At 56.8% G+C, this 23,944-nt stretch overlaps 1 protein-coding gene across 1 annotated transcript in view; it reads left to right on the forward strand.

Moving 5' to 3' along the window:
* The window catches only part of JPH3 (junctophilin 3), a 79,238-nt gene that overhangs the window by 19,044 nt on the left and 36,250 nt on the right, over window positions 1-23,944 (forward strand). The window contains exon 2 of the mRNA XM_065899162.1: window positions 14,492-15,269. Within this exon, the coding sequence (XP_065755234.1) occupies window positions 14,492-15,269 (778 nt within the window). The remainder of the gene's footprint in view (window positions 1-14,491; window positions 15,270-23,944) is intronic.

Genomic DNA, 23,944 nt, shown 5'->3' on the forward strand with positions numbered 1-23,944 from the left:
ACCTGCTCAGTTTCGCCCCCTGCAGGTGGCCCTGCCCACGTTCCTGCCCCTCCCCACCAAGCGCTACTCTAGTTTCCTTCATGGTGGGGTTCACCTAGTGTCTCTCTGTCCCCCTACATCTCAGGTCCGGGAGGTTCTTTGCTCTCTGTACCCTCAGCCCCTGGCACTCGGAAGGTACCTGGTAGATAAACAGTCATTTAGAGTAGGGGGGTGTCCCCACGCCGCGGGAAGCGGGCGCTCGGGGGAGGTGGGAGGGGCCCCGAGGAGGTTCTCAGAGCAGAGAGTGACCAGCAGTCCCGCTGTCTGTGTTTCAGGGCTTTGGAAAAAGAGGCGGTGCAGGGCCAGCTGGTCCCCAAGCACGCTCTCCTTCTCAGAGAGGGTGGACGGGAGGGGAGGATGTCTGTGAGGAGATGGCAGAGACCTGAGGGTGGATCAGGCACCTGGGCGGGGGCTCCATGGGGATGCATCAGGCACCTGGGGGAAGGGCTGCGTGGGGACACATCAGGCACCTCGGTGGCCTCCGTGGAGCTATAACACGCACCTGGGCGGCCTCCTCGGGGATAAAAGAGCTCACAAGCTGCTCCCGGTGCTGGTACCCGGTCGGTTAGGAGCTGCAGCCCAGCGTGTTAGGAGCTATTTTATCCCCATTTTACAGGCGTGGAAGCTGCAGATAAATAACTTGCCTGGCCTCACGGCTTAGTGGTGGTGGAGCTGGACTTGAACCCAGGGTGCGGCAGGTGTCCTGCCCACCCCTGTTGCTCCCTCTGCCTGTCCCCCTGCAGCAGGAGCCCCACGCGGGCCTCAGCCATCCCCTCTCCCCCCCGGGGGTCCTGCGCTCCAGGAAGTGGGGCCTGTGGGGGGGTCTCACTGGGGCCCAGGCGGGCCGGTGGTGTGGAACCCCTGCGTGCGGTTGTGGGTGTTAGTGTTTTCCTGCGATAACGGCTCATAGCTCATGTCACATCTCAGAGAGCTCGGTGACCCACCTGAGCCCAAATCCTCCATTTTTTTTTTGTTTTGTTTTTTTGTGTTTTTTTTTGCGGTACGCGGGCCTCTCACTGTCGTGGCCTCTCCCGTCGCGGGGCGCAGGCTCAGCGGCCATGGCTCACGGGCCTAGCCGCTCCGCGGCACGTGGGATCTTCCCGGACTGGGGCACGAACCCATGTCCCCTGCATCGACAGGCGGACTCTCAACCACTGCGCCACCAGGGAAGCCCCCAAATCCTCCACCTTAATCTGGGTGCTCGGCCTGCGGCCTGGGCCACCTTCCTGGCGTGTTTGGTGTGTGTGTATAGAGCACCTGCCCTGGGAAGAGCTGGCGGGGCTCCCCGGAGAGTGTGAGACAGAGGCTGCTGCCTGGGGTGAAGCTGGGAGCTTGACCATGGGGCAGATTTTCAGCAACAAGATCGTTGGTCCTCAAAAAACATAACATAAGAAAGAAAACGATTGTTGGTCCTGAAATAAGAATCACCTGTGAGCTTTTAAGATCCTCTGCTGCTCAGGTCTTGCCTCTGACCCACTGAATCGTTGTCTCTGGGTGGACTGGGTGTCAGTTACTAGTTTTCAAGGTCCTGCAGGTGGTTCTAACAGGACAACCTGGGTTCTTGATCTCGAGTGGCATCTGAGTCACCTGGAGGGCGTTACAGCCCTGGTGGTCCGCCCACCCCAGAGTTTCTGCTTCAGTGGGCCCGGGGGAGCCCAAGAATCTGCATCTCATCAAGGTCCCAAGTGACGCTGATGCTGCCGGAGAGCTGCAGCACAGAGCAGCCATGGCCACCCGTGTCCATTGCGGCCCCCCAGGTCCTCCGCCTGGTCACGGGCCAGACTATCGCGGCTTGTGATGTGACGTACTTAGCGCAGCGCCTGCCACGCGCCCTGCACGATCCTGAGGTGCTTTGCAAGTGTGAATCCTCTTACTCTCCACGAGCATCCCATGGGGTGGGTATTGTCACTGTCACTCATCACAGCAGGGGACACGGAGACCCAGCAAAGTTAGGTGACTCGGGCCAGCTCTGAGGGCAGTGCAGTGTCGGTCTGACCCCAGCTCCTGGCTCTTCACCCCAACGCTGTTCTCCTCTTCTGTGGCTCCGAGAGAGAAGTAACTTTGACCCCCATTTTGCAGATAGGGAAGTAGAGGCTCGGGTCAGGTCACCTGTCCAGGATCCGAGCTCAGACCTGCCTGACTTCCGGCCACTCTGGTCAAGGACCCTCTCCCGTGAGGGGGCTCCCTCGATTCTTCCTCCCATCCCTGCCCTGTACCCCCTGCTGCCCCACCTCACAGTTACGTCCATGAACCCCTGACCTGTGAGAGGCCAGCCCTGCGGGCCTCGGGCAGCTGAGCCTCAGTGCCTGCTGGGTGACCAGAGAGGGGAGCACGGGTCCGGGAAGGGTGCTCCCCGGATGGCGGGATTGGGAACCCTGCGTTCTATTCCTGTCTCCCCTGTTCAGGCCCAGAGGGAGGGGCATGAAGGGTGAACAAGGGTGGTCCCTGCTCACTGAGGCCCGACAGGGTATGGGGCTGAAACTTGGAAGCTGGAGTCAGGGATGCCCGGGTCTCCAGAGCCTGCACCTTGAAACCATTCACACCACAGAGAAGACAGTGCTTGTTGTCAGTGGCGTCCGAAGCAGCAGCCGGCCTCCCCTGCGCGAAACCCAGGGTTCTCCTGACGCCCGGGGCCAGCTCCTGGGTGTCGGGTGCAGAGCTGCGTCCTGAAGGGACCCTCCTTCAGGATGAGTCATCCTGCTATTCTGAGTGAGGACCCCCGGTCCAGAGGGACCTGGTGTAGTTGGAACTGCAGGCTGTGTTCTTCGATGCTGACCCCTCTGTTTTTCGGTGGGCAGTGGGCCTGGGAATCTGGCACACGGCGGGGGTCCTAGCTGAGCCGCCTCCGTCAGGGCTTTGGGCAAGTGACTTAACCGTGTCGCGTCTGTTTTTCTGCCTGTAAAATGGGTACAGCGTCTCCCTCATGGGCTCTCTGTGGGAACTGACTGGCTTGGACCTGCCGTGAGCACTTGGCAGGGGGGAGAGGAGCCTCTGCCATCCCCGGGAGGTCAGGGCGACAGGCGAGCAGAGGGGGTCTCCTCAGGGAGTGCGGCTCAGAGGGGGCCAGGCTCCCAGGGGAGAGGACGCTGACTCGGGGTCTACAGACCAGCCACTTCTCTGACTCATCCTCGATGTGCATGCGTCAGCCGACGGTGCCAGGTGTGGGCCTCTCCTCTGGTGGGGAACAGGGGGCATTGGGGCTGGCCCCCACATCCCCGTGGCTCCTTCCAGTTCTGGGGACAGCTGAGTGGGGAGGTTCAGATCTTCGCCCCTTCCTGCCGTGTGGCCTTGGACAAGTCACCTTACCTCTCTGAGCCCCCTGTTGTGATGACAGCTCCTGGCCCTCCGTGGATGGTGAGAGCTCAGCAGATGTCAGCCGATGGTGTCCCTGGACACCGTGGCCGTGGTTTCTGACTGGGCTGCCCTGGAAGGTTTTCCGGGTGCCTGCAACTGAGAAGGCAGCCAGTGTGGGGAAATTCTCAAGGTAAACTTAACAGGGTTCATTCTTCGGAAGTTAGGTCCATCTCTTTTCTTTTTTTTTTTTTTTTCTGACGTAGAAAAGACCTTCCCTTTATTCATAATCACCAAAACTTAAGCAACAAAGATGCTCTGGAGTAGGAGTGGATGACACAGTATGGTTCAGGTCCACAGAAGACGCGGAGGCCTTAAGTGCGTACGACAGTCAGAGAAGCCAGCCTGAAAAGGCTTCATACCGTATGAGTCCAACTGTGTGACTTTCTGGAGAAAGCAGAACGATGGAGACAGTCAAAGAACACTGGTTGCCAGGGGTTGGGGGAAGGAAGGATGAATAGGTGGAGTGCAGAGGATTTTTAGGGCAGTGAAACTATTCTGTGTGACACGGTAATGGTAGGTTCAGGTCGTTACGTTTGTCCAAAATCACAGGATGGGCGACACCAGGAGTGATGATGTATCAGTATTGGCTGATCGACTGTAACAAATGCACCGCACTCATGTGTGTCTGTACTTGCACTCAATTTTTCTGTGAACCTAAAGCTATAACGTCTAAACTTAAAAAAACAAAACAAAACAACCCCGCTAAACCTTCCCAGGATGAACGGGTGAGGAAAGCAGAAGGAGCAATGCTGGCGTGAAGTCGGCCAGGTGGGCACGGCCTAGGGTGCTGGTTGAGCTTGTTTCTTGAGTCTGGTCCTTCCCCAGCCATTGGGGACCCCCTGCCCGCACCGTGGAGGTGGGCACACCTGGGTGGCTCCCTGGTTTGAGGCCAGCCGCGCCTGAATCCCCTCCCCTCTGGGCAGCACAAGGATGAACGTGGGGCCCGTGTTTGCTGGTCTCCGTGGTGTCTATTTTTGCTCTCGACCCCTCCCGGCCTTGGGGTGGCTTCCTGGCTGGTGACCTGGTCTCAGCGCGGCAATGGCCATCGTCTGCATGCGATGCTCATGGCCTCTCCGGTCACTTTCCTGCCTCCAGTCTGACATGTCTGATGCCTTCTCAGGGAAGCTTGCCCCCTCCGTCCCCCCAAGAAGGCCACCGACCTGCCACTTGGGCCCCCTTTCTGGCTTTCCCACCAACCTGCTAAACACTCGGGCTGGGCACCTACCAGGCCAGTGTCCTCTGTGAGGAGCAGGGCTTTCCCCCAACACCCAGGTTCGGATCCCGGCCCCCATGAGGCACAAATCCTGAGTCTTAGTTTCTACAGCTGGAAAAGCAAGCATAACGTCACTATTGTGAGACTTTTCTCATGAAAGTCTTTCTTCCCATCCCTCTTGAAAAATTTTAATTTTTATCAAGATGATGTGCCCACAGTTTAAGATGTCAATTAATGCTAAAAACAGCAGTGTTTAGAATAAAGCCCCCTCCCTCTACTGCTTCCAGAACTACAACTTTAAACTCCTTCAGCTGTGTCTCCAGACACTTAACTCCAAGTTTCTACATCTGTACTTACTGCTTTCTTGGTTTACGATCACTTTTAGCTGTTATGTACTGACTCCCTACTATGGTAGGTGAAGATTCTGTCTTTTAGAACCACCTTTCTCTTCCCTTTCTTAACCATTCCAGCATTGTTAGGTCAATTCTGTTAAATCCATAGCTCTCATTATTAAAAGACTGGGGTATTGAGGCAAGCAATGCACTGATTCTGTATACACGCATGTATTGATACTTTTCACGTGCAGCTTGAGTTAGTAATCGCCTCATTTTTTCAAATACATAGTTTTCTTTAAAACAGTGGTTAATTCGTTGCTCAACTTCCAAATGCCCAGAAAAATATCTCTCAATGCTGCGTTTTGCATGAAACATCCACCAGATTCTCTCTCTCTATATACAGTATATACACGTTTTTTAGATTTATATATTTTCCTTCAGTGTTTGCTGGAAGATACATACAGTTGACCCTTGATCGGTGTTGGGATTAGGGGCTCCGACCCTCCACACATTTGAAAATCCATGTGTAATTGATAGTCAGCCCTGAGTATGTGCGGTTCTACTGTATCTGTGGATACATCTGTGGATTCAACCATGAGTCATGTAGTACTGTAGTCTTTACTATGGAAAAAATCCATGTATAAGCGGACCCTCACAGTTCAAGTCCGTGGCATTTTTGTGTAAACATATATAACATTGCTCCTGGAAATTCCCTTTGCCACGTCATGTTTGTTGGACAACCCCCCCCACCGCCATGTCTTTCCTCTTCTGTGATTTTCTCCCTCATTTTGGTGGAGTACATCCTGCAGTAGCTTCCTGAGAAAGGATGCATGGAAGATAGATAGTTTTTGTGGCTTAATGACTTGATAAGTTGGTTGTATATGTAATTCTAGATTGAAAATCATTTTTGTTCAGAATTTGGGTGGGGGTCATTTCCCACTGAGGTCTAGGTCTCGGTGTTGCTGTCAAGAGGTCTCATGCCCTGCTGACTCTCAGTCCTTCGTGTGAAGTCTGTCTTCTCTGGAAGCATTTGGGATGTTTGCTCACTGAGGTTCTGAAGTTTCTCATGACTTTGTATGAGAATCTTTCCTCCGTCGTGCAGGGTGTCTGTGAGCCCCTTCAGCCTGGATGCTCACATCCTCCAATTCTTTCCCATCTTATATCTTTGGTAATTTTCCTTCCTTGCTTTCTGGAACTACTAATTTATAGATTTGGGGCCTTCTGGATGACTCATGAATGACTCTAATTTTCTTCTCACTATTTCTCACTACTTTGCCCACCTCTTTTTGTTCTAGTTTCTGAAAGGTTTCCTTGGATTTATCTTCCAACTCACTTATCAAAATTTTTATTTTAGCCATCACATTTTTAACTTCCAGGAGCTCTTTTTCTCTGTTTCTTTTTTCTTTTTCCTTTTTTATTGCCTTTGATTCTTATTTTGAGGATACAGTACCTTATCTCTATGAGGATTTAATGTTTGGTATCTATGTCTTCCACACCCTGCATTTTTCATGATTCCCTCCAATTTTTTCTGCATTTACTTGTATGTTTTGGTCTCTTTCCTCTTGGAGGCTTTCTCCAAGTGTCTGATGACCCTGGGCTGTTCACTTATTGCAGTAAGGTACTAGAAAGCTGACCGAAAGCTCTGTGCAGGCTTCACTGCTGGCCTGATCCCGTTTCTCCAGAGAAATTCTCCCCGTCCTGCCTGGGTGTAGGAATTCCAGCCGCCAGCACCTGGGTGGGCCGGGGAAGCGGGCAGGGTCTCTGTTCAGAGTGAAGACTTCCTCCTGATAGTCCCGGGTCTGGTCCCATGCCTCCCCCCATGTTCCTCAGCTGCCTGGGTCCCCTGGGGCATGGTTTCCTGGTTCACGCAGAAACTTCCTGTGTCACGCCGGAGGGGAGAAGGCGCTCTTTTTAATTCGCGATTGATATGTTCTCGGCACCTGGCTTTCTATCTTTTCTCTAGATTTGTTCTCCTAACTTTTAGTTCTAATTTATGTAGTTTGTAGGTCACCTGGCTAGAGACTGAGAATCCTGTACTAGTTTGCTAGGGCTGCTGTAACAGAATGTCACAGACGGGGGGCTTAACCAGCAGCTACTTATTCTCTAGCAGCTCTGGAGGCTGGGTTCAGGCTCTTCTGAGGCCTCTCTCCTGAGGCCTCTCTCCTTGGCTTGCAGACGGCCACCCTCTTGCTTCTTCTGCACATAGCTGTCCCTCTGAGTGCACTCCTGGTGTCACTTACAGGAACACCAGTCATACTGGATTAAGCCCCCCCTTCCCCCCGCCATGGTCTCATTTTTTAAAATATGGTAAAATACACGTAACATAAAACTTATTGGGGCTTCCCTGGTGGCACAGTGGTTGAGAGCCCGCCTGCCGATGCAGGGGACACGGGTTCGTGCCCCGGTCCGGGAAGATCCCACATGCCGCGGAGCGGCTGGGCCCGTGAGCCATGGCCGCTGAGCCTGTGCGTCCGGAGCCTGTGCTCCGCAACGGGAGAGGCCACAACAGTGAGAGGCCCGCGTACCGCAAAAACAAAACAAAACAGACAAACAAAACCTTATTATATTAACGTTTTTAAGTATGTGGCTGACTGATATTCAATATATTTATAATGTTGTACCACCACCATCACCACCATCCATCTCCAGAAAGCTTCCATCTTGTAAAGCTGTACCTCTCCACACCCGTTAAACAATAACCGCCCTGCCCCCCAGCACCCACCACTGTGCTTTCTGTCCGATTTTTAACTACTCTAAGAATCTCAAATGTAGAGTCATACAGTATCTATCGTTTTATGACTGACTTAATCTCACTTAGCATAAGGTCTTCAAGTTTCATCCAGGTTGTAGCCTGTGTCAGAATCTCCTCCCTTTTTTATTTTTAAATTTTTATTTATTTTTAGTTTTGGTTACACTGGGTCTCCGTTGCTGCCTGCAGGCTCTCTCTAGTTGCGGCGAGCGGGGGCTACTCTTCGTTGTGGCGTGCGGGCTTCTCATTGAGGTGGCTTCTCTTGTTGAAGAGCACAGGCTCTAGGCACGCGGGCTTCAGTAGTTGTGGTGCACAGGTTTCAGTAGTTGTGGCTCGCGGGCTCAGTAGCTGTGGCTCGCGGGCTCTAGAGCGCAGGCTCCGTAGTTGTGGCACACGGGCTTAGCCGCTCTGTGGCATGTGGGATCTTCCCGGACCAGGGCTCGAACCCATGTCCCCTGCGTTGGCAGGTGGATTCTTAACCACTGCACCACCAGGGAAGCCCCCTCCTCCTTGCTAAGGCTGAGTGATATTCCATTGTGTGGATGGACTGCATTTGGTTTATCCATCATCTTTTGATGGGCACTTGGGTTGCTTCCACCTCTTGGCTATTTTGAGTAATGCTGCTGTGAACGTGGGTGTATACGCATCTTCTTGAGACCCTGCTTTCAGTTCATATGGGTACATACATGCCCAGAAGGAGCCATCAAGTGACAAATGGGTTCAGGGAAGGAGGGACGCGTGTATCGGGTGCCGGGGCCGAGGAGCAGCCGTCTTCTCCTTGCTCAGAGGGAAGAGGCCCAGCTGCTTCTGTCCACGGCTCCTGTCTCGTTTCTTTCTCTGCATCTTCGGGCAGGTAGTAGTCATGTGACCTTCACCTCCTCCCTCCTAGGAGTCCAATGGCATCACCTTGTCAGGGTCCCAGCAACCCAGGGGGAGAACATGCTGGCCAGGGGCAGAGTCTGACCAGGGCCTAGTCATCTGTGCCCCCAGGCCAAGCCAGGTCAGTCCAGTTGGGTGGGAGGTTTCTGGACGGGAAGACTTGGGCCGTGCCATCGGCACCTGGGTGTGTGAGCGCCGTGTAGGGTCAACCAGGAGAAGGGGTGGTTCAGCCACCTCCAGGCCTGAGCCCCTGTCTGCTGCGGGCTCCAAGCCGCTCCCAGGAAGAGCTCCCCCGTCCAGGGCTTGGCCTCTGGAGGTCACCGCATCTGGCCACACTGACCTGGCCCTCTCCTGGACGTATGGCAGAGGCTGCATTGTCCCCAGGCTGGTCCCCTGGGCTCTGTGGTGAACGCGTTGGAATAATTTCAGCGGGCAGGCGGGGGCTTCAGAGGAAGAAAATAAAAGCGTGCGAGAGGCGTGCGGGGCCCTGGGGAGGCACGAGTGACTTGGCTAGAGCCAACTGTCCACACTGCCCAGGATGCCGGCTGCAGGGGTCGAGGCCCAGATCTCTGCTGGCTGAGGGGCGCGGGGTGGAGTCGGCTTTCGGACTTGGACCCGGTGGTGTCCTGAGCCAGACAGCGCTGGTGCCCACCGTGTGCCTGGAGCGATGGTCTCGGTGGCCCTCAGAGTGGGTCCCCGAGCACAATGTTGGCTTCACTGGGGAGCTTGTCAGGAATGCAGAGGCTCTGGCCATGCCCACCCGGCTGGGTCAGGAGTTTGGGGCGTGTTAACTCGCCCTGCGATCAGGGACACTGCCTGAGACCCGCCGGTGGTCACATCTCATTTGCTCTTCCCTACGAGCCTGGGTCGCTCCAGTTGGCATCTTACAGGCCATGTTTAGGGAGGTTGGGCCTCCCTAAGGCCCACTCAGATCTCCTGATCCTGGGTTCCGGGTGATGGGGACAGAGGGGTCGTCCCTCATCTTCATGGCGATGGGCACATGAGGTGGCAGTGGAAGTGGCAGAGTCCCTGAGAGGGTCACCTGTGTGCAACCCTGCCCTCCCAGGCTTACCTGGAAAGAAGCAGGGGTGTCCCCTTGACGATCTGTCCGCATCTGGGCGTCTCCCTGAGAGGGGCAGCCACGGCTGCGGGGCCCGGAGTCTGCGGAGTGCAGAGTGCAGACAGGAAGTTGCCCCTGCCCTGGGGGCTGCACCGGCCCAGACAGACCCCACAGCACCGCAAGGGTGGTGCCCTGTCGGGCCGTGCGTAGTCTTCTCTTTGCGCAAGGCTGGCTTCTGTCTTTCCACATGCAAGCTGCTTGGGGTATAAAACAAAACAGTGGATTTAGTCTTTTGCAAATAACCAGCCGGATTCAATGGAACCACCATGGGGAATCAGGGCCTTGAATTCAACCTTTTGTCTGTTGCCCCAAACAAGAAAGCAAGAGGGGGAGGAGAAAAGACTCTGGCCCAGTGGAGGCCGGCCCAGAGCCGCCCTTTGGGAGAAGCTGTCTCCTCGCTGAGGGCCCGCGTTCTCTCTCCTGCTCTGCACCAGCCCTTTGCTCTCAAGCGGCGGGGCCCAGCTACCCCGGCAGGTCACGGCAGAGCTGATCTGGAGCGTGTTTCTCTAATAGCAACATCCGTGTTTCTTACTGACTTCAGCTCTAAAATCAGAGGTGTGTTCCGACCGGGAGCAAAACTGCAAATACAATAAAAACTGCAAGCTGCAAGCAAGGACAGCGCGGCTGCCCTGTCACGCCATGTGCAGGAGGCCATGCCCACTGCTGTATGTGCCTGGGGGGTGGGTACAGTTATCACCCCCATTTCACAGGTGAATAAACTGAGATCTGAGAGGTGGAGTGAGGTCCCCCCGGTCGTGGGTGGGTGGAAAGGCCCAGCTCTGGACTCAGGGCTCCTTACTTCTGGCTCACACACTGCAGGCTCTACTCTCCCGAGGCTGCAGAACCGCCCGGCAGGCTGGCCCAGCAGGGCCCCGTTGGCTTCAGGAGTTTGTTTCAGAGCCCCGTGTCCCTCACTCTACTCTCAAAGCGCCTAGAACGGGTCCAGCTCATCTTCTGTCTTGCTTTGGGATTTGAAATTATATATTTCTCACTGCTTCCGTTCATTTTTGTGTACCAGTCATTAACCATCTTGTCTTCTGTAAGTGACCTGAAATTTCACGTAACGTACAACTAGCCATTTTAAAGTGAACAGTTCAGCGGGGATAGAACTCATTCACCACGTTGTGCAACCACCACTTCTGTCTGATTCCAGGCCGTCATCTTCGTCACCCCAAAAGGAAACCCCGACCCCGTTAGCAGTCACTCCTGTTCCCCCTGCCCCAGCCCCTGGCAGCCGCCAGCCTGCTCTCTGTCCCCACGGATCTATCTGTTGAGGACCTGGAGTGTTGTATGTATTTTAGAGCAAAGGCTGGCTGAGTCGCTGTTAGCTCCCTTTTCCTTACCATTCGCTCTTGTCTGGGCGCACCCTGCGTGCACATTTCTGACCCTCCCCAGCCTCTGCTAATCTGTTCGGGGACCCCTGGAGTCACGGAATTGAGGAGTAATACGCTGAGCAGTTCTTTTCGCTGATGTGGAAACCGACTCGGAGGCCGTGGTTGGTTCTGATCACTCAGGTCTGCAGGGGCGCCGTGTCGAGGCTTGTGGAAGGCCAGGGTGGCAGGACCCGGGAGCTCGGAGTGGGAGGGAGGCTCCAGCCCCCGCGTGGGACCCTTGTGCTGCCTGCTCCGTCTCTCAGAGAAAGCTGGTGTTTGCCTTTGTCTCCGTTTATGTGATAGACTCTGCGTTCACGTCTGGGAGGTGGGAACGATGCTGTCCAGCCTGTAGAGACGTGGGGTGGATTCCGTGATTGGGCAGGGTGGCCCGCTTCCCAACACCTCCCCATTATCCCCCCTTTATCTGAGGGAGGGAATGTGGGCACTCAATTTCTCAGGGGTGGGGTCCGCTGCACCACGCGGGATGCCAGCTGTTGCTCCCAGTCTGGCACCCTCGGGACGCGGTGGGCAGGAGCTCACTGGGTGCAGAGCCCGGGCATGACCGCGAGCCCTGGGTTTGAATCCCTCTGCTTTGGCTGCCTGGCCCCTCTCTGAGCCTCAGTTTCCTCATCTGGGAGGTAAAATGCTGTTCACCCCTAAGGGTTGTTTTTTGTTGTTGTTGTTTAAAATTACTTATTTATTTTTGGCTGCGTTGGGTCTTCGTTGCTGCGCACGGGCTTTCTCTAGTTGCGGCGAGCGGGGGCTGCTCTTCGTTGCGGTGCATGGGCTTCTCGTTGCAGTGGCTTCTCTTGTTGTGGAACACGGGCTCTACACGTGCGGGCTTCAGTAGTTGTGGCATGCAGGCTCAGTAGTTGTGGCTCGTGGGCTCTAGAGCACAGGCTCAGTAGTTGTGGCACACGGGCTTAGTTGCTCCGCGGCATGTGGGATGTTCCCGGACCAGGGCTCGAACCCGTGTCCCCCGCATTGGCAGGCGGATTCTTAACCCCTGCGCCACCAGGGAAGCCCTATCCCGAAGGTTTTGCTGATGATGATGAATATTAGTTACCGTTAACTGAGCGTTAACGACCTCCCCACACTTTACACCGATTACATGGATTACCGCGTTTAAGCAGCACAGCCACCGTCCCCGTTTACAGATGAGGAAACCGAGGCACAGAGAGTTAAAGCAGACATTCCCAAGGGCACAGATCCAGAAGGAGTGGAGCTTGGATTTGACCCCGTGTCTGCTCCACTCGTGACTCCTCCCTGTGCCCCCATATCCACGGCCTCCACAAGGCTGTCTGTGCAGCTCCTGTGCGTCCTTAGCGGACAGCCCAGCCTGCCTTGAAGGGATGCAGGGGTGCTGGCAGGGAGGTGGGCCGAGTCTCTTCATGTAGGAGCGTCCTCAGCTTTGGTCGGGGGGGCACCAGTGGAGCCCAGGGTGACATCGTGGCAGGTCCCAGCTGGGGCACCTGGATTCCTTCAGCAAATAAACATGGGACACCAATTAAACTTGAGTTTCAGACCATCAGTCAGATCATTTCTAGTATAAGTATGTCCCGTGTAATATGTCTAAAAATTACTTGTTCATGTGATATTCAGATTGAACTGGGCGTCCTGTGTTTTATCTGACAGCCCTGTCGCCAGCCCACAAGTGGCCGTGGCAGTAAGCTGGGGGTGAGAGGTCCCTGCAACAGCAGCCTACGCCCAGCTTGCACTGGCCACAGGGAGACCACTGTCCAGGCAGACGGGTCTGGCCTTAAAGGGCCAGCTTCCCGCAGGCCACCCACCCCAGGCAGGGGAGGGGCCGTCCAGGACCAAGAGGCTAGTCTAGGTTCCTTCTCACAACCCCAGCTGCAAGCCCTGAGCCTCTGCCCCAGCGTGGGCAGCTGCAGCCTGAGGTAAGAAAAGCTGTAGGTTGGGGCGGGGTTGGGAGGAGGGAAGAGGGTGGGGAGCCGCACCCTGTGGAGTGTCATTTAATTTGCATAACTACCTATGGCAGGAGAAATTTAGACCCATCCCATGGGAGTCACACAGCCTATAAGTAGAGCAAGAATATGGGCCCAGTGCTGCTGAGTTTACTTTATTATGTAAAATACATAGATAACTGGGCTTCCCTGCTGGCGCAGTGGTTAAGAATCCGCCTGCCAACGCAGGGGACACGGGTTCGAGCCCTGGTCTGGGAGGATCCCACATGCCGCGGAGCAGCTAAGCCCGTGTACCACAACTACTGAGCCCGCGTGGCACAACTACTGAAGCCCGTGCGCCTAGAGCCCGTGCTCTGCAACAAGAGAAGCCACCGCAGTGAGAAGCCCGCGCACCGCAACGAAGAGTAGCCCCCGCTCGCCACAACTAGAGAAAGCCCGCGTGCGGCAACGAAGACCCAATGCAGCCAAAAATAAAATAAAATAAATTTTATTTTTTTAAAAAAGATACATAGATAACATAAAACTTGCCACTTGAACCATTTTTCGGTGCACTGTTCAGTGGCGTTAGTCATACTCAGAATGTCGTACAACCACCACCTCTATCTATTTTCAAGACTTTCGCGTCACTGCAGACGGAAACTCTGTACCCATTAAGCAATAATTCCCTGCTCCCCTCCCCCCGCCCCATCCCCACCATCTACTTTCGGTGTCTCTGAGTTTGACTCCTAGGTATCTCATATAAGTGAAATCAAATAGTGTGTGTCCTTTTGTGACTGGTGTATTTCACCTAGCAGAGTGTCCTCAAGGTTCGTCCACATCGTAGCAAGTAGCGGAGCTGCCCGTCCGTCCTTTTGAAGGCTGAATAACGTTTCATTGTTTGCATGGACCACGTTGTCTTTGGCTGTTGTGAATAATGCTGCTGTGCGTGTGGGTGTGCAATGTTGATTCTTTTGGAGATACCAGGCCTGCCAGTTTTCATGCCTTAAGGTGTCCTTGCTGAGTGGCCTTCCCAACTCTTCTTGGATGCCTCCAGCAATGGGGATCTCACTGTCTTCCAAGGCAGCCTCGTCAGTAGCCAGTTTGTAGCCTGGATCTGTGTCCTTGTAGCTGCCCCTTATGGGCCAGGAGCCCTGTTTGGAGCTGCTCACCCAGGATGTGTTTCTTCCTTCTTCTCTTCCACCCGCCTCCGTGTCTTCCCAGGTTGGGCCTTCTGCCCGCATGGCCTGGGGAGCCCTGCAGGTCACTGCTGACTGCCTCAGCCTCTTACTCCTCCCACCGCCCTCCCCGACCTCTAAGAGAGAGAGAACAAAATCCAACCGTGAGAAGCAGGAGGGAAGGGTCTTTAAAAACACTATCAGTGGCAGGAATCATAAAAGCACCTGTGGTCTGATGGTCTGTCTACCTCGATGTAAACCTCACCGAGCTGCCCCAAGACAGGGCAGACCGTGGCGGCTGCGTTGCCCTCCCGCACTCAAGCTCACCCTCTCCTGTGTCTCCGCAGGGACCTACCAGGGCCAGTGGGTCGGCGGCATGCGTCAGGGCTATGGCGTGCGGCAGAGCGTCCCCTACGGCATGGCAGCAGTCATCCGCTCGCCCCTGAGGACCTCCATCAACTCCCTGCGCAGCGAGCACACCAACGGCGCCGCACTGCACCCCGACGCCTGCCCCGCCGTGGCCAGTAGCCCAGCCGTGTCCCGGGGGGGCTTCGTGCTCGTGGTGCACAGCGACTCTGAGATCCTCAAGAGCAAGAAGAAGGGGCTGTTCCGGCGCTCGCTGCTGAGCGGGCTGAAGCTGCGCAAGTCGGAGTCCAAGAGCAGCCTGGCCAGCCAGCGCAGCAAGCAGAGCTCCTTCCGCAGCGAGGCCGGCATGAGCACCGTCAGCTCCACGGCCAGCGACATCCACTCCACCATCAGCCTGGGCGAGGGCGAGGCCGAGCTGTCAGCCATCGAGGACGACACCGACGCCACCACCACCGAGACCTACGTGGGCGAGTGGAAGAGTGACAAGCGCTCGGGCTTCGGCGTGAGCCAGCGCTCGGACGGGCTCAAGTACGAGGGCGAGTGGGCTGGCAACCGGCGGCACGGCTACGGCTGCATGACCTTCCCCGACGGCACCAAGGAGGAGGGCAAGTACAAGCAGAACATCCTCGTGAGCGGCAAGCGCAAGAACCTCATCCCGCTGCGTGCCAGCAAGATCCGCGAGAAGGTGGACCGGGCCGTGGAGGCGGCCGAGCGGGCGGCCACCATCGCCAAGCAGAAGGCGGAGATCGCGGCCTCCAGGTAGGAGGGCAGGGGGTGGCGTGGGGAGGCGCGGGGTGGTTCTGCGTCACGGGGCCTGGTTTGCTCGGTGGTGCTGCCCAGGTTGAGGGCTACACTGGCGTTTCTCAGACTGTGCCCTGTGGAGCCCTGGGGTTCCTCAGAGGTTCCCAGAGGTGCAGCAAGGAAATGGTTGCTCGGAGGGGTTTCTGGGTCTTACAGCCTCCCCTCAAAGGGAGCAGACCTCCCTTCCTCTCTTTTACTTGTTCTGTGTGCTGGTGTTTAATGTAAAACATCGATGGATAAAGACGGTGGCCGGTCTGCTTGGTAACATGCATAGGACGGCTGCGGAGTGCCCACTGCTGCAGGGACGTGGAGCCACCCCAGCCGGAGGCCCAGATTCCCCATGGGCCCTGGATTCGGCACCAGCTGGACAGACCGGCTGTGGGCACTGGCCTGGGGCTCACTTGAGGCTTGGCGCTGTAGGCCAATAGCTGTTCTGAATGGGATGCAGGACTTACTGCATTTAGGGTTCAGCGGGGCCACCAGGCCCTAAGCGGTGGGTCCGGAGCTGACCATTGGCGGGCTCCGTGTTGGATGTTGAGGTGTCTTTGGTGTTGGTACAGGGGTGGGGGCTTCAGAGCTGGAAGAAGGGGCCCTGGGTCCCCCTGGGAAGCACCGAGGTAAGTGTGTGAGCCTGGGTCTGCCCCGCTCGGCTGTGGGCAGCAGAAACCTCCAGCCACAGCTTGAAGGAAGCTGCCCTATCGCAAGCCAAGGCCCCCAGGTGGCCATGCTCCTGGGCTCTAAGGAAACAGTTCCTGACTTGAGTTCATCGAGAGCTTCCCACCGCTGTCCCCTTTCCTGGGTCCGGGTAAGGCCCTCGGGTCCGCCCTGAGAGTCGTGGGGCCTGGGACGGGGATCTGGGGTTGCTTTAAATGCCTTAGGCTGCCCGGGCAGGAGGTGTTCTGGAGGACAGACGCTGAGTCTTTCTGGATGATTCTGTATTCCCGGCCAGCGGCAGGCCTGGAGTTATTCCAGGGAGACGCCCAGCTCAGTTACAGTTCAGGCCTTCCCAGCCTTGTCACTAATAAAACTTTAGCTCGTTCGGTTCTGGTCTCCAGTGACCTGTGATCCACACTGAAAGAACAGAAAAGGTGGCTGTGGGTTGTTGGCAGACTATCTGCGGCTCCCATCTGAGGTCTTGGAAATGAAACCCATTCCAAGAAGCTGAAGGGAGATGGAATCACTACCTTGAATGTCGGGGTCCCGCACCGCTCTGTTCACCCCTTCCTACGCCCCCAGAAGTGTTCAGGCCGCAAGAACAGAAGCAGCATTTGTGACCACTCATCTGGTATTTTAAGATCAAATTTGGTTCCATAGTTACTTTTTCCATTATACATGTAACACTTGCTCGGGATGGAAAAGGCAGGGAGCCGCAGCCTGAGGGCGGGTCTCACGCGTCACCCAGAGACGACTCCATCTGGCGTTTGGCGTATTTCCTTCCTTCCAGTAGTTCATCTGTTTGTCACCTTTGTGTTTGGTTGCCTCATTGACCTCAGTGGACCCAAGGCACTTTCCAGGGCAGGGGGACAGTGTCGTCAGAAATTGAGGTGCCTGTGAGGCCGAAGCACTAGGATTTCATGGACAGTATTCCCCGGAACTGACTTTAAAGTCCGACACCCAGGCGAATTTCTTGAGACTGGGGACGTGGCACACATCTGCGGGAGGTGTTTTCTGACACCTCCCACGGAAACTGCGGGGGGCTGGTCTTCATGAAGGAGTCCGTGGAGGTGGTGGTGGTGTGGGTGGAGCTCAGAGCCAGCTCCCTAAGCCCCACCTGGGACAGGCTTCCCACCTCTCACCTGTGAGATGAGAGCGGCGGCTGCCTGCCTGCCGCAGAGGCCTGGGAACTTCCCTGACAACGGCTCCGTGTATCGGGGGTGCTGGCTCGCTGAGACGTCCAGCCTGGGCCCATCACTGCTGAGCAGCCCGGGGGAGGTGCTCGCTCCCTCTGGGCCACAGGTTCCTTGCGGAAGGATGGGATGGAGCGACATGCAGTGCCCTCAGCGTGTGTGGGGCCTGGCGTGCGCCGCTGTCACCCTCCCAGGGGTCCCCTGAGTTGGGCTGGCCCCTCCCCTCCCGCCCCAGGCCTTGTGGGGAGGTGGGTGTGAATGCACACCCATGGTGTGATCTCAGCCTTGCGGCTTTGTGGTGCCCGGGGTCACCCCTCGGAGGTGGGAGGGGACAGTGTCCTCGGTCACCACGACAGGATTGAGGACGAGCCTCCGTCCCAGGCTGTGGTGGGAGCTGCACTTGCCGTGTTTCTCGATGAGCTTAGATTTGAAAAAAAAGAAAGAAGAGAAAAGGAGGAGAAGGACCAGTGGCGGCTGTCCTGGAGAGTGAAGCCAGCGGATGCGGGCGGGTCGGTGCCCACCCTCCACCGCAGTGTGACAGTGGCCACGGCAGCCGCCTGGGGCTGTGGGGCGGCCGGGTTCTGGCCAGGCACGGGGAGCTGCGTCCTCGGGCCCCAGCCGGGCTCGGTCGCTAAGCCGAGTCAGTGAGAAACGGTTTGGTGTGTCCTCGTCGTAATGCCTGGGACCTTCCCTGGAGGGCGCCTGCAGTGAGGACAGGGGCGCGGGCTTTCCTGGGAAACGGGGGTGGCACGGAGCTCAGGGTCTGAGAGGGGGTCCCGTTACGTCCGTTTCAGGGCGGACCGCACCTGTAGCTTCTAAGGGCTGGGCCCTGGCCCCGCCACTGAGATGGGTTCCCAGCATGGTTTCCAGCATCCCTGCCCCCAGTGTGCGCTGGGATCACCTGGGGGCAGACGCACAGGCGGCCTACCCCAGAGATGCTGAGCTCCTTGCTGGGGCTGCCACCTGGGCTTCAGAGCCCTTCGAAAGCCCTCCAGGTGATTCTCAGGTGCCCTCGGCACCCTCAGGAGGTGTATAACATGCAGATGGCCGGGCCCCACCCCCAGAGCTTCTGCCTCAGCAGATCTGGGTGGGGCCTGAGAACCTGCATTCCCAAGGAGCTCCCGGGATGCTGGTCGGGCAGGCCTGCCGCTCTTGTATCTCCCAGGAGGCCCCAGGGAAGAGGAGACGTGCGCAGACATGCCTGTGAGCAAAGGCGGGAGGTGGAGGAGGTCCCTGCCCCGTCAGGGTCAAAGTGGGAGCCGGGGCTGAGGGGAAGGTGTGCCAGGCAGGTCGGTCTGGGCGAGGCAGACGGCATCAGAGGCCCTGCCGTGCCCCAGCTATGACTTCTCAGCGTCGTGTCTGCGCAGGAGCTCGTTTTGAATGATTGAGTGAATAACTGCTCAGGCCCCACCCCCTCACGTTGTCAGGGGCCCCGGCCACCTCCTTTGGTTCTGGGTCCTGGACGTGTGGCCCTGGCCACGGTGGGGCAGGGGACCACCAGGCCAGGCTCCCGAGAGGGCTGAGGGTCCCTTCTTGCCTCTCGGTGCCCGCAGATTCTCCAGGGTGCGAGGCAACCCCGCCCCCCACCCCAGGGTCCAGCAAGGCAGCGTCTGCTGGTAAAGTTCACGGGAGAGAACTGCGAGTTTCTGTGGGTTTAGTCTGTCTCGGGGCCGGGCCCGCCCTCCCGCAAACACGGGCCAGTCCTGATCCGGCCGCGCTGCTGCGCCTCGCGGGTCCCCTGGCTCCACGGAGGGGAGGAGAGGGAAATCCCCCGCCCCAGGGTCCTGCGTTGTGGGGATTATGTGGCATCTCGCTGCCCCACCTGGACACCCTGCAGGTACCAGGTTCGCGCCTCAACGTGCCCTTTCAGAGGGGCAGGGGCTGGATGGTGGAACAGACGCTCGTGTACCCCCCCACCCCACCCCGCCTCTTGGCCTGGTGCCCTCTGGTGCTACACCCGCAGCCTGGAGCTGGGAGCCACCTCTGCTTCCCGGGAGTGACCTCTGTGCTTGCGGCTGAGTGGGGAGCAGCTGCAGGCAGGGCGGCCGTGCTGCTCCAGGATCTCTTGTTCCCCGAGGGGCGGGCAGCCCTGGACGGGCCCGGGTATGGGGGCAGGAGGTGGGGGCAGCCGGGGCGGTCGGGGCGGTGGACGGCGTCGTGGCCCCAGGCCCGCGTGCGGCCGTCAGTTGACGCCCCTGTCTTGTGAGGCTTTGCTGAGTGGGCAGAATCGCGGTGGGTGGAGCTGGGAGGGACCTTGACCGGACGTTTAGGTGTGGAAGATGACAGTTCTTGGTACGTGGGCAGCCGTCCTCTCTCCCGCACCCACGGCAGACGTGGCTAATTGACGGCTGCGCTCAGAATCCTCACGCCAGGCAGTCCAGCCCTTCTGAAGGTCGGAGGTCATCCCTGCCAGCACGGTGGGAGAGTGGACCCCGCGGGCAGCGTGCCTGAGAGCCGGGCCCCCGTGCCAGCAAGGCAGCGCCCGGGTCTCAGAGCCAGGCAGTGGCCCAGGCGGGACTAGAGCTCACATCTCGTACGCTGCCTACTGCCCTGTTCCTGTTCTCGGCCCCTTCAGACCTGCACCAGATTCTGGGGACCCTAACTGTGAATAGGGGGGTGCTGGCTGGCTTCCTTAAAGTGCTGTCCAGATACAGCCCTGCCCCTGGGACAGGCAGGGTTTGGCGTATAAAACCTCGGGTGAGGCCTACTCGGGGAAGGGCTTCCAAATCCCCAGTCGCTTTTTTTTCTTTTTTTTCCCCCAATTATTCCACATAAATGTATTGAATGTCAGGAACTACGTGAAGCATTGAATACCAAGATAAGTAAGACGTGGTTCCAGCCATTTAGGGAACTTAGTCTACAAGTTTAACATTTATATTAGCAGATATTCTGCTCACTTCAAGAAGGTCTTGTCTTGGTTTTTTTAAAAAAGAAATAGAAACGATGTCATTCTTTTTCTGATTGTAACGTTGCCGTGCGCAGTCGCTTTTTTTATGCCCGGCCCTGCGTTGGCACGTGTCTGGGCCTCAGGGCGACCTGTTCGCTTTAAGCTTTCTGCTGTGGCGTCTCTGCCCCTGAGTTATGGATCTTCACCAGGCTGTCCCCAGAGCCCTGGGTGCAGGGGGACAGCGCACAAGACCCCCTGTGGGGTCTCCCAGTCCGGGAGGGTGGATTATTGCTCGGAGATTGCCTGGGGCTCTCTAACTGGGGCCTCTTTCCATCTTAAAGGAAACAAAATATTGGAGGATCTGAAAGTGGGGGGCGGATAGTGGTGTATTATTGTTTTAAAATATGTACCTATCCTTCCTTGTTAAAACGTCAAGAGTCATATATCCCTGTAAAAAACGTTAACGCAACAAGGCAGACCGGTATCGAGTAACCGTGTCCCACCGTGGGCTGTCCATCTCCTTAGAGGGAATCACGGTTTTTTTCAACACGTGTACAGGTCAGTGTGTCACACCTACGTGATTCCCGGTTACGGTGATGGAATTGTACTCGACTTGTTTTACAACTTGTTTTCTTTTCCCCTCACTTTTATCCGGGACCGCTTTCCATGTCAGGTGTGTTCCGCACTGTATTCCACGGTGTGGAGGCACCACAGCGTCCAGCCGACTCCGCTAGCAAGTGTTTCGGGTGCGTCCCATCTCTCAGTCCTACAAACAAGACTGCAGAGACTGTCCCCTGTCCTCCGCGCCGCACCCCCCGAGCTGCTGGCAGGGGTCTTTCTCACCATGATGCCACAGAGCAGGCATGGCTGAGTGACATGTGCATTTACAGATTGTGGAAGCTGCTGCCACATTGCCTGGCCACAGGCTGCACCAGTTTACCGTGGCTGGGTGGGAAGGCTCCAGGAGGGGGAGGTGGGGTGGCCTTGAGTGACTGCTCTGTCATCGAGGGGTTTCTCCCTGCAGTAGGCCGGTAACAGCCCCCCAAAGCATCCCCGTGCTGATTATTCCTGGAGCCTGTGGATGTGTGACCGTCTGTGGCAAAGGGGACTTGGCAGATAAGATTACACTGGGATCTTGAGATGAAGAGATTCTGCAGGATTATCTGGGTAGGGGGCCCAGTATCGTCACAGGGGTCCTTAGTAGCGGGTGGCAGGAGGTCAGAGTCAGAGCTGTGATGATGGAAGTGGAGGTTGCGGTGATGTGGCCACGAGCCAAGGGATGCAGGCGCCTCCAGACTCTGGAGGAGGCCAGGAAACAGGTTCTCCTCTGGAGCCTCCAGAGGGAACCAGCCCTGCGACACCTTGATTTCGGCCCATAAGACAGGCTCGTTTTGGACTTCTGACCCCCAGATCTATAAGGTAATAAATGCATGGTGTCCTAAGCCACTGTGTATGTGGTGAATTGCTACAGCTCCGTAGGAAATCCATAGGCTCCCGGCTGTAGCCGAGGGTGGGGTATATCCCCGGTGTCCCCCTTCTGGAGCGGGCATGCCTGTCCCCTTCTCGCTCCCACCAGGCGGCCTGCTCTGCAGCCGTGCTTCCAGGTCCTGCAGATTTGGGCTCTCTGCGGCTTCCTGCCTCCGGGGGAGGGCCGGCCATGTGCCAGGACAGGCCTTCTGGTGGGCGACAGCCATCTGTTCCGGCTCTGCCCTCCCAACATTAAAAAAAAAAAAAAAAAAAGGAACAGGAGAGACTGGGGGAGTGGGGTGCTAGGTCCTGAGAAATGCCTGCATTGGGGACCAGCCCGAGGGCTCCCTGGGGGTGAGAGGCTGCTGCCTCTGGGGCCATGTGTGCCCCAAACTTGGGCTCCGTCCCGGAGATCCAGGAACCCTTGGCCTTGGGCCTGTGTCTCGCGTCTGTAAGGTGCTTCCCGGGGCCTGGCAGGTGTCGGCTTGGGGTGCCAGCTTCTGCCCACACCTCTGTCACCTCCGGTCTGCACGCGTGGGCTTGGGGATTCGGGCTGTCAGATGGGATTAGGATCGTTGCCCGCCTTGCTCTGTGCCACTTGTCAGACAGAATGCACGGGGCCTCTTACTCACTTGCAGGCAGCTTTCCCACCTGGCATCAGAAGGGCACCTGGGGTGACATGCCCTGGCCCTGGCCTGGGGTTCTGGGGCAGTTGAACCTACCTTCCACTGAACTCACCCCTTCACAAGAGAAGCTGTCGTCTCTCACACGGCCCTGGAGAAAGGGGTTCCCAAATGGTCTTGGTGAGCTGTCCCCAGGCTTGGTGACAGTAGGGATTTTTTCCTCTAAATCTAAACCCAAACCCTCCTGTTATGGCTGGAGCCAGTTTCTTTCCCATCTTTGAGGGAAATGGTAAATGATTCCACTGTTAGTAGTGCTGTGGCCTCAGGCACGGTGCATAAACTCCCTGGGCCTTCACTTCCAACTCTGTAAAATGGGTTGAAGAGAGCGTGTGCCTGGCAGGGTCATTGTGAAGAGTGACACATCACCAGGAAAGACGGGACACCAGGCTGCCTTTGTTAGAGCAGGCGGGGGTGGGGGATATAGGGAAGACTCCCCTGCCCTTGACTCCTGGGCAGCCGTGGAGCCTCAGTCTCCCCACCTGAGCGAAGGGGCTCCCTAGGTGCGGGGACTGCCATATCCACACTGGTCAGATCTGAGGAGTTTAATTTGCGGTTTTTTTTTCTTTTTTCTTTTTTTTTTGGCTGTGTCGGGTCTTAGTTGCGGCACGCGGGATCTTCATTGAGGCACGCGGGATCTTTCTTTGTGGCATGAGGCCTTCTCTCTAGTTGTGGTGTGCAGGTTTTCTCTTTTCTAGCTGTGGTGCGTGGGCTCCAGGGCGTGTGAGCTCTGTAGTTGTGGTGTGCGGGCTCCAGAATGTGTGGGCTCTGTAGCTGGCGGCACTCGGGCTCTAGCTGTCCCGCGGCATGTGAGGTCTTAGTTCCCTGACCAGGGATCGAACCTGCGTCCCCTGCATTGGAAGGAGGATTCTTTACCCGTGGACCACCAGGGAAGCCCCTGATTTGAGTTTAAACTGAGGCGTTTCATCAGATGGAAGTTCAGTCCAGCCTGTGGTAGGTTACATGTTTGTTCCACATTCCCCGTGCCCTTGGCCATGTGACTGTGGTCCCTTCCCACTGGAGGCTCGGCCACGGGCTTTGTTTGGTCCGTGGGACCGGCCTGGAGTGACGGAGGGTCCACCCCAGGCTGAGGCCCTGGGACGCTCGGTGTGTTTCTGCTCACCCGCCTTGTAATTCTGCCGTCGCCATGACAACACACCCTGGGAACCCCCATCCCTGGGGGTGAGGGACACTTGGGAAGACCTGATGCAGGAGTAAGAATAAGTGATTATTTTAAGCCACCTACTTTGGGGGGGCGGGGTTGTTAAACAGCGATGTTTGGCATCACTGACTGCTACAGCCTTCAGTGGGTGGTTCTGGAGGGAAGAAAGGAGTGTCTTCACTGTGCCACACACCATGGGCTCTGGGCCACACTGGACCTATTGGTCCTTTTTGGAAACACTCCTGGTCCTTTATAGGAGTGTCCTGGGGCTGCTGTATCAAAGTGCCTCAAACTGGGTGGCCTAAAACCACAGAAATGTTCTCTCCCAGTCCTGGAGCCGGAAGTCCAAAGTCAGGGTGTTGTAGGGTTGCAATCCCTCTGGAGGCTCTAGGGGAGGGTCCTTCCTGCCTCTTCCAGCTCCTGGGGGCTCCAGGTGTCCTTGGCTGGTGTCTGCATCCCTCCAATCCCTGCCTCAGTGTCTGTCCTTCCTTCTTATAAAGACACGTCATTGGATTTAGGGACACCTTCATCCAGTGTGACCTTATCCTAATTACATCTACCAAGACCCCATTGCAAATAAGGTCACACTC

The sequence above is a fragment of the Phocoena phocoena genome, chromosome 20 (assembly GCF_963924675.1).
Source record: "Phocoena phocoena chromosome 20, mPhoPho1.1, whole genome shotgun sequence".
Taxonomy (NCBI): domain Eukaryota; kingdom Metazoa; phylum Chordata; class Mammalia; order Artiodactyla; family Phocoenidae; genus Phocoena; species Phocoena phocoena.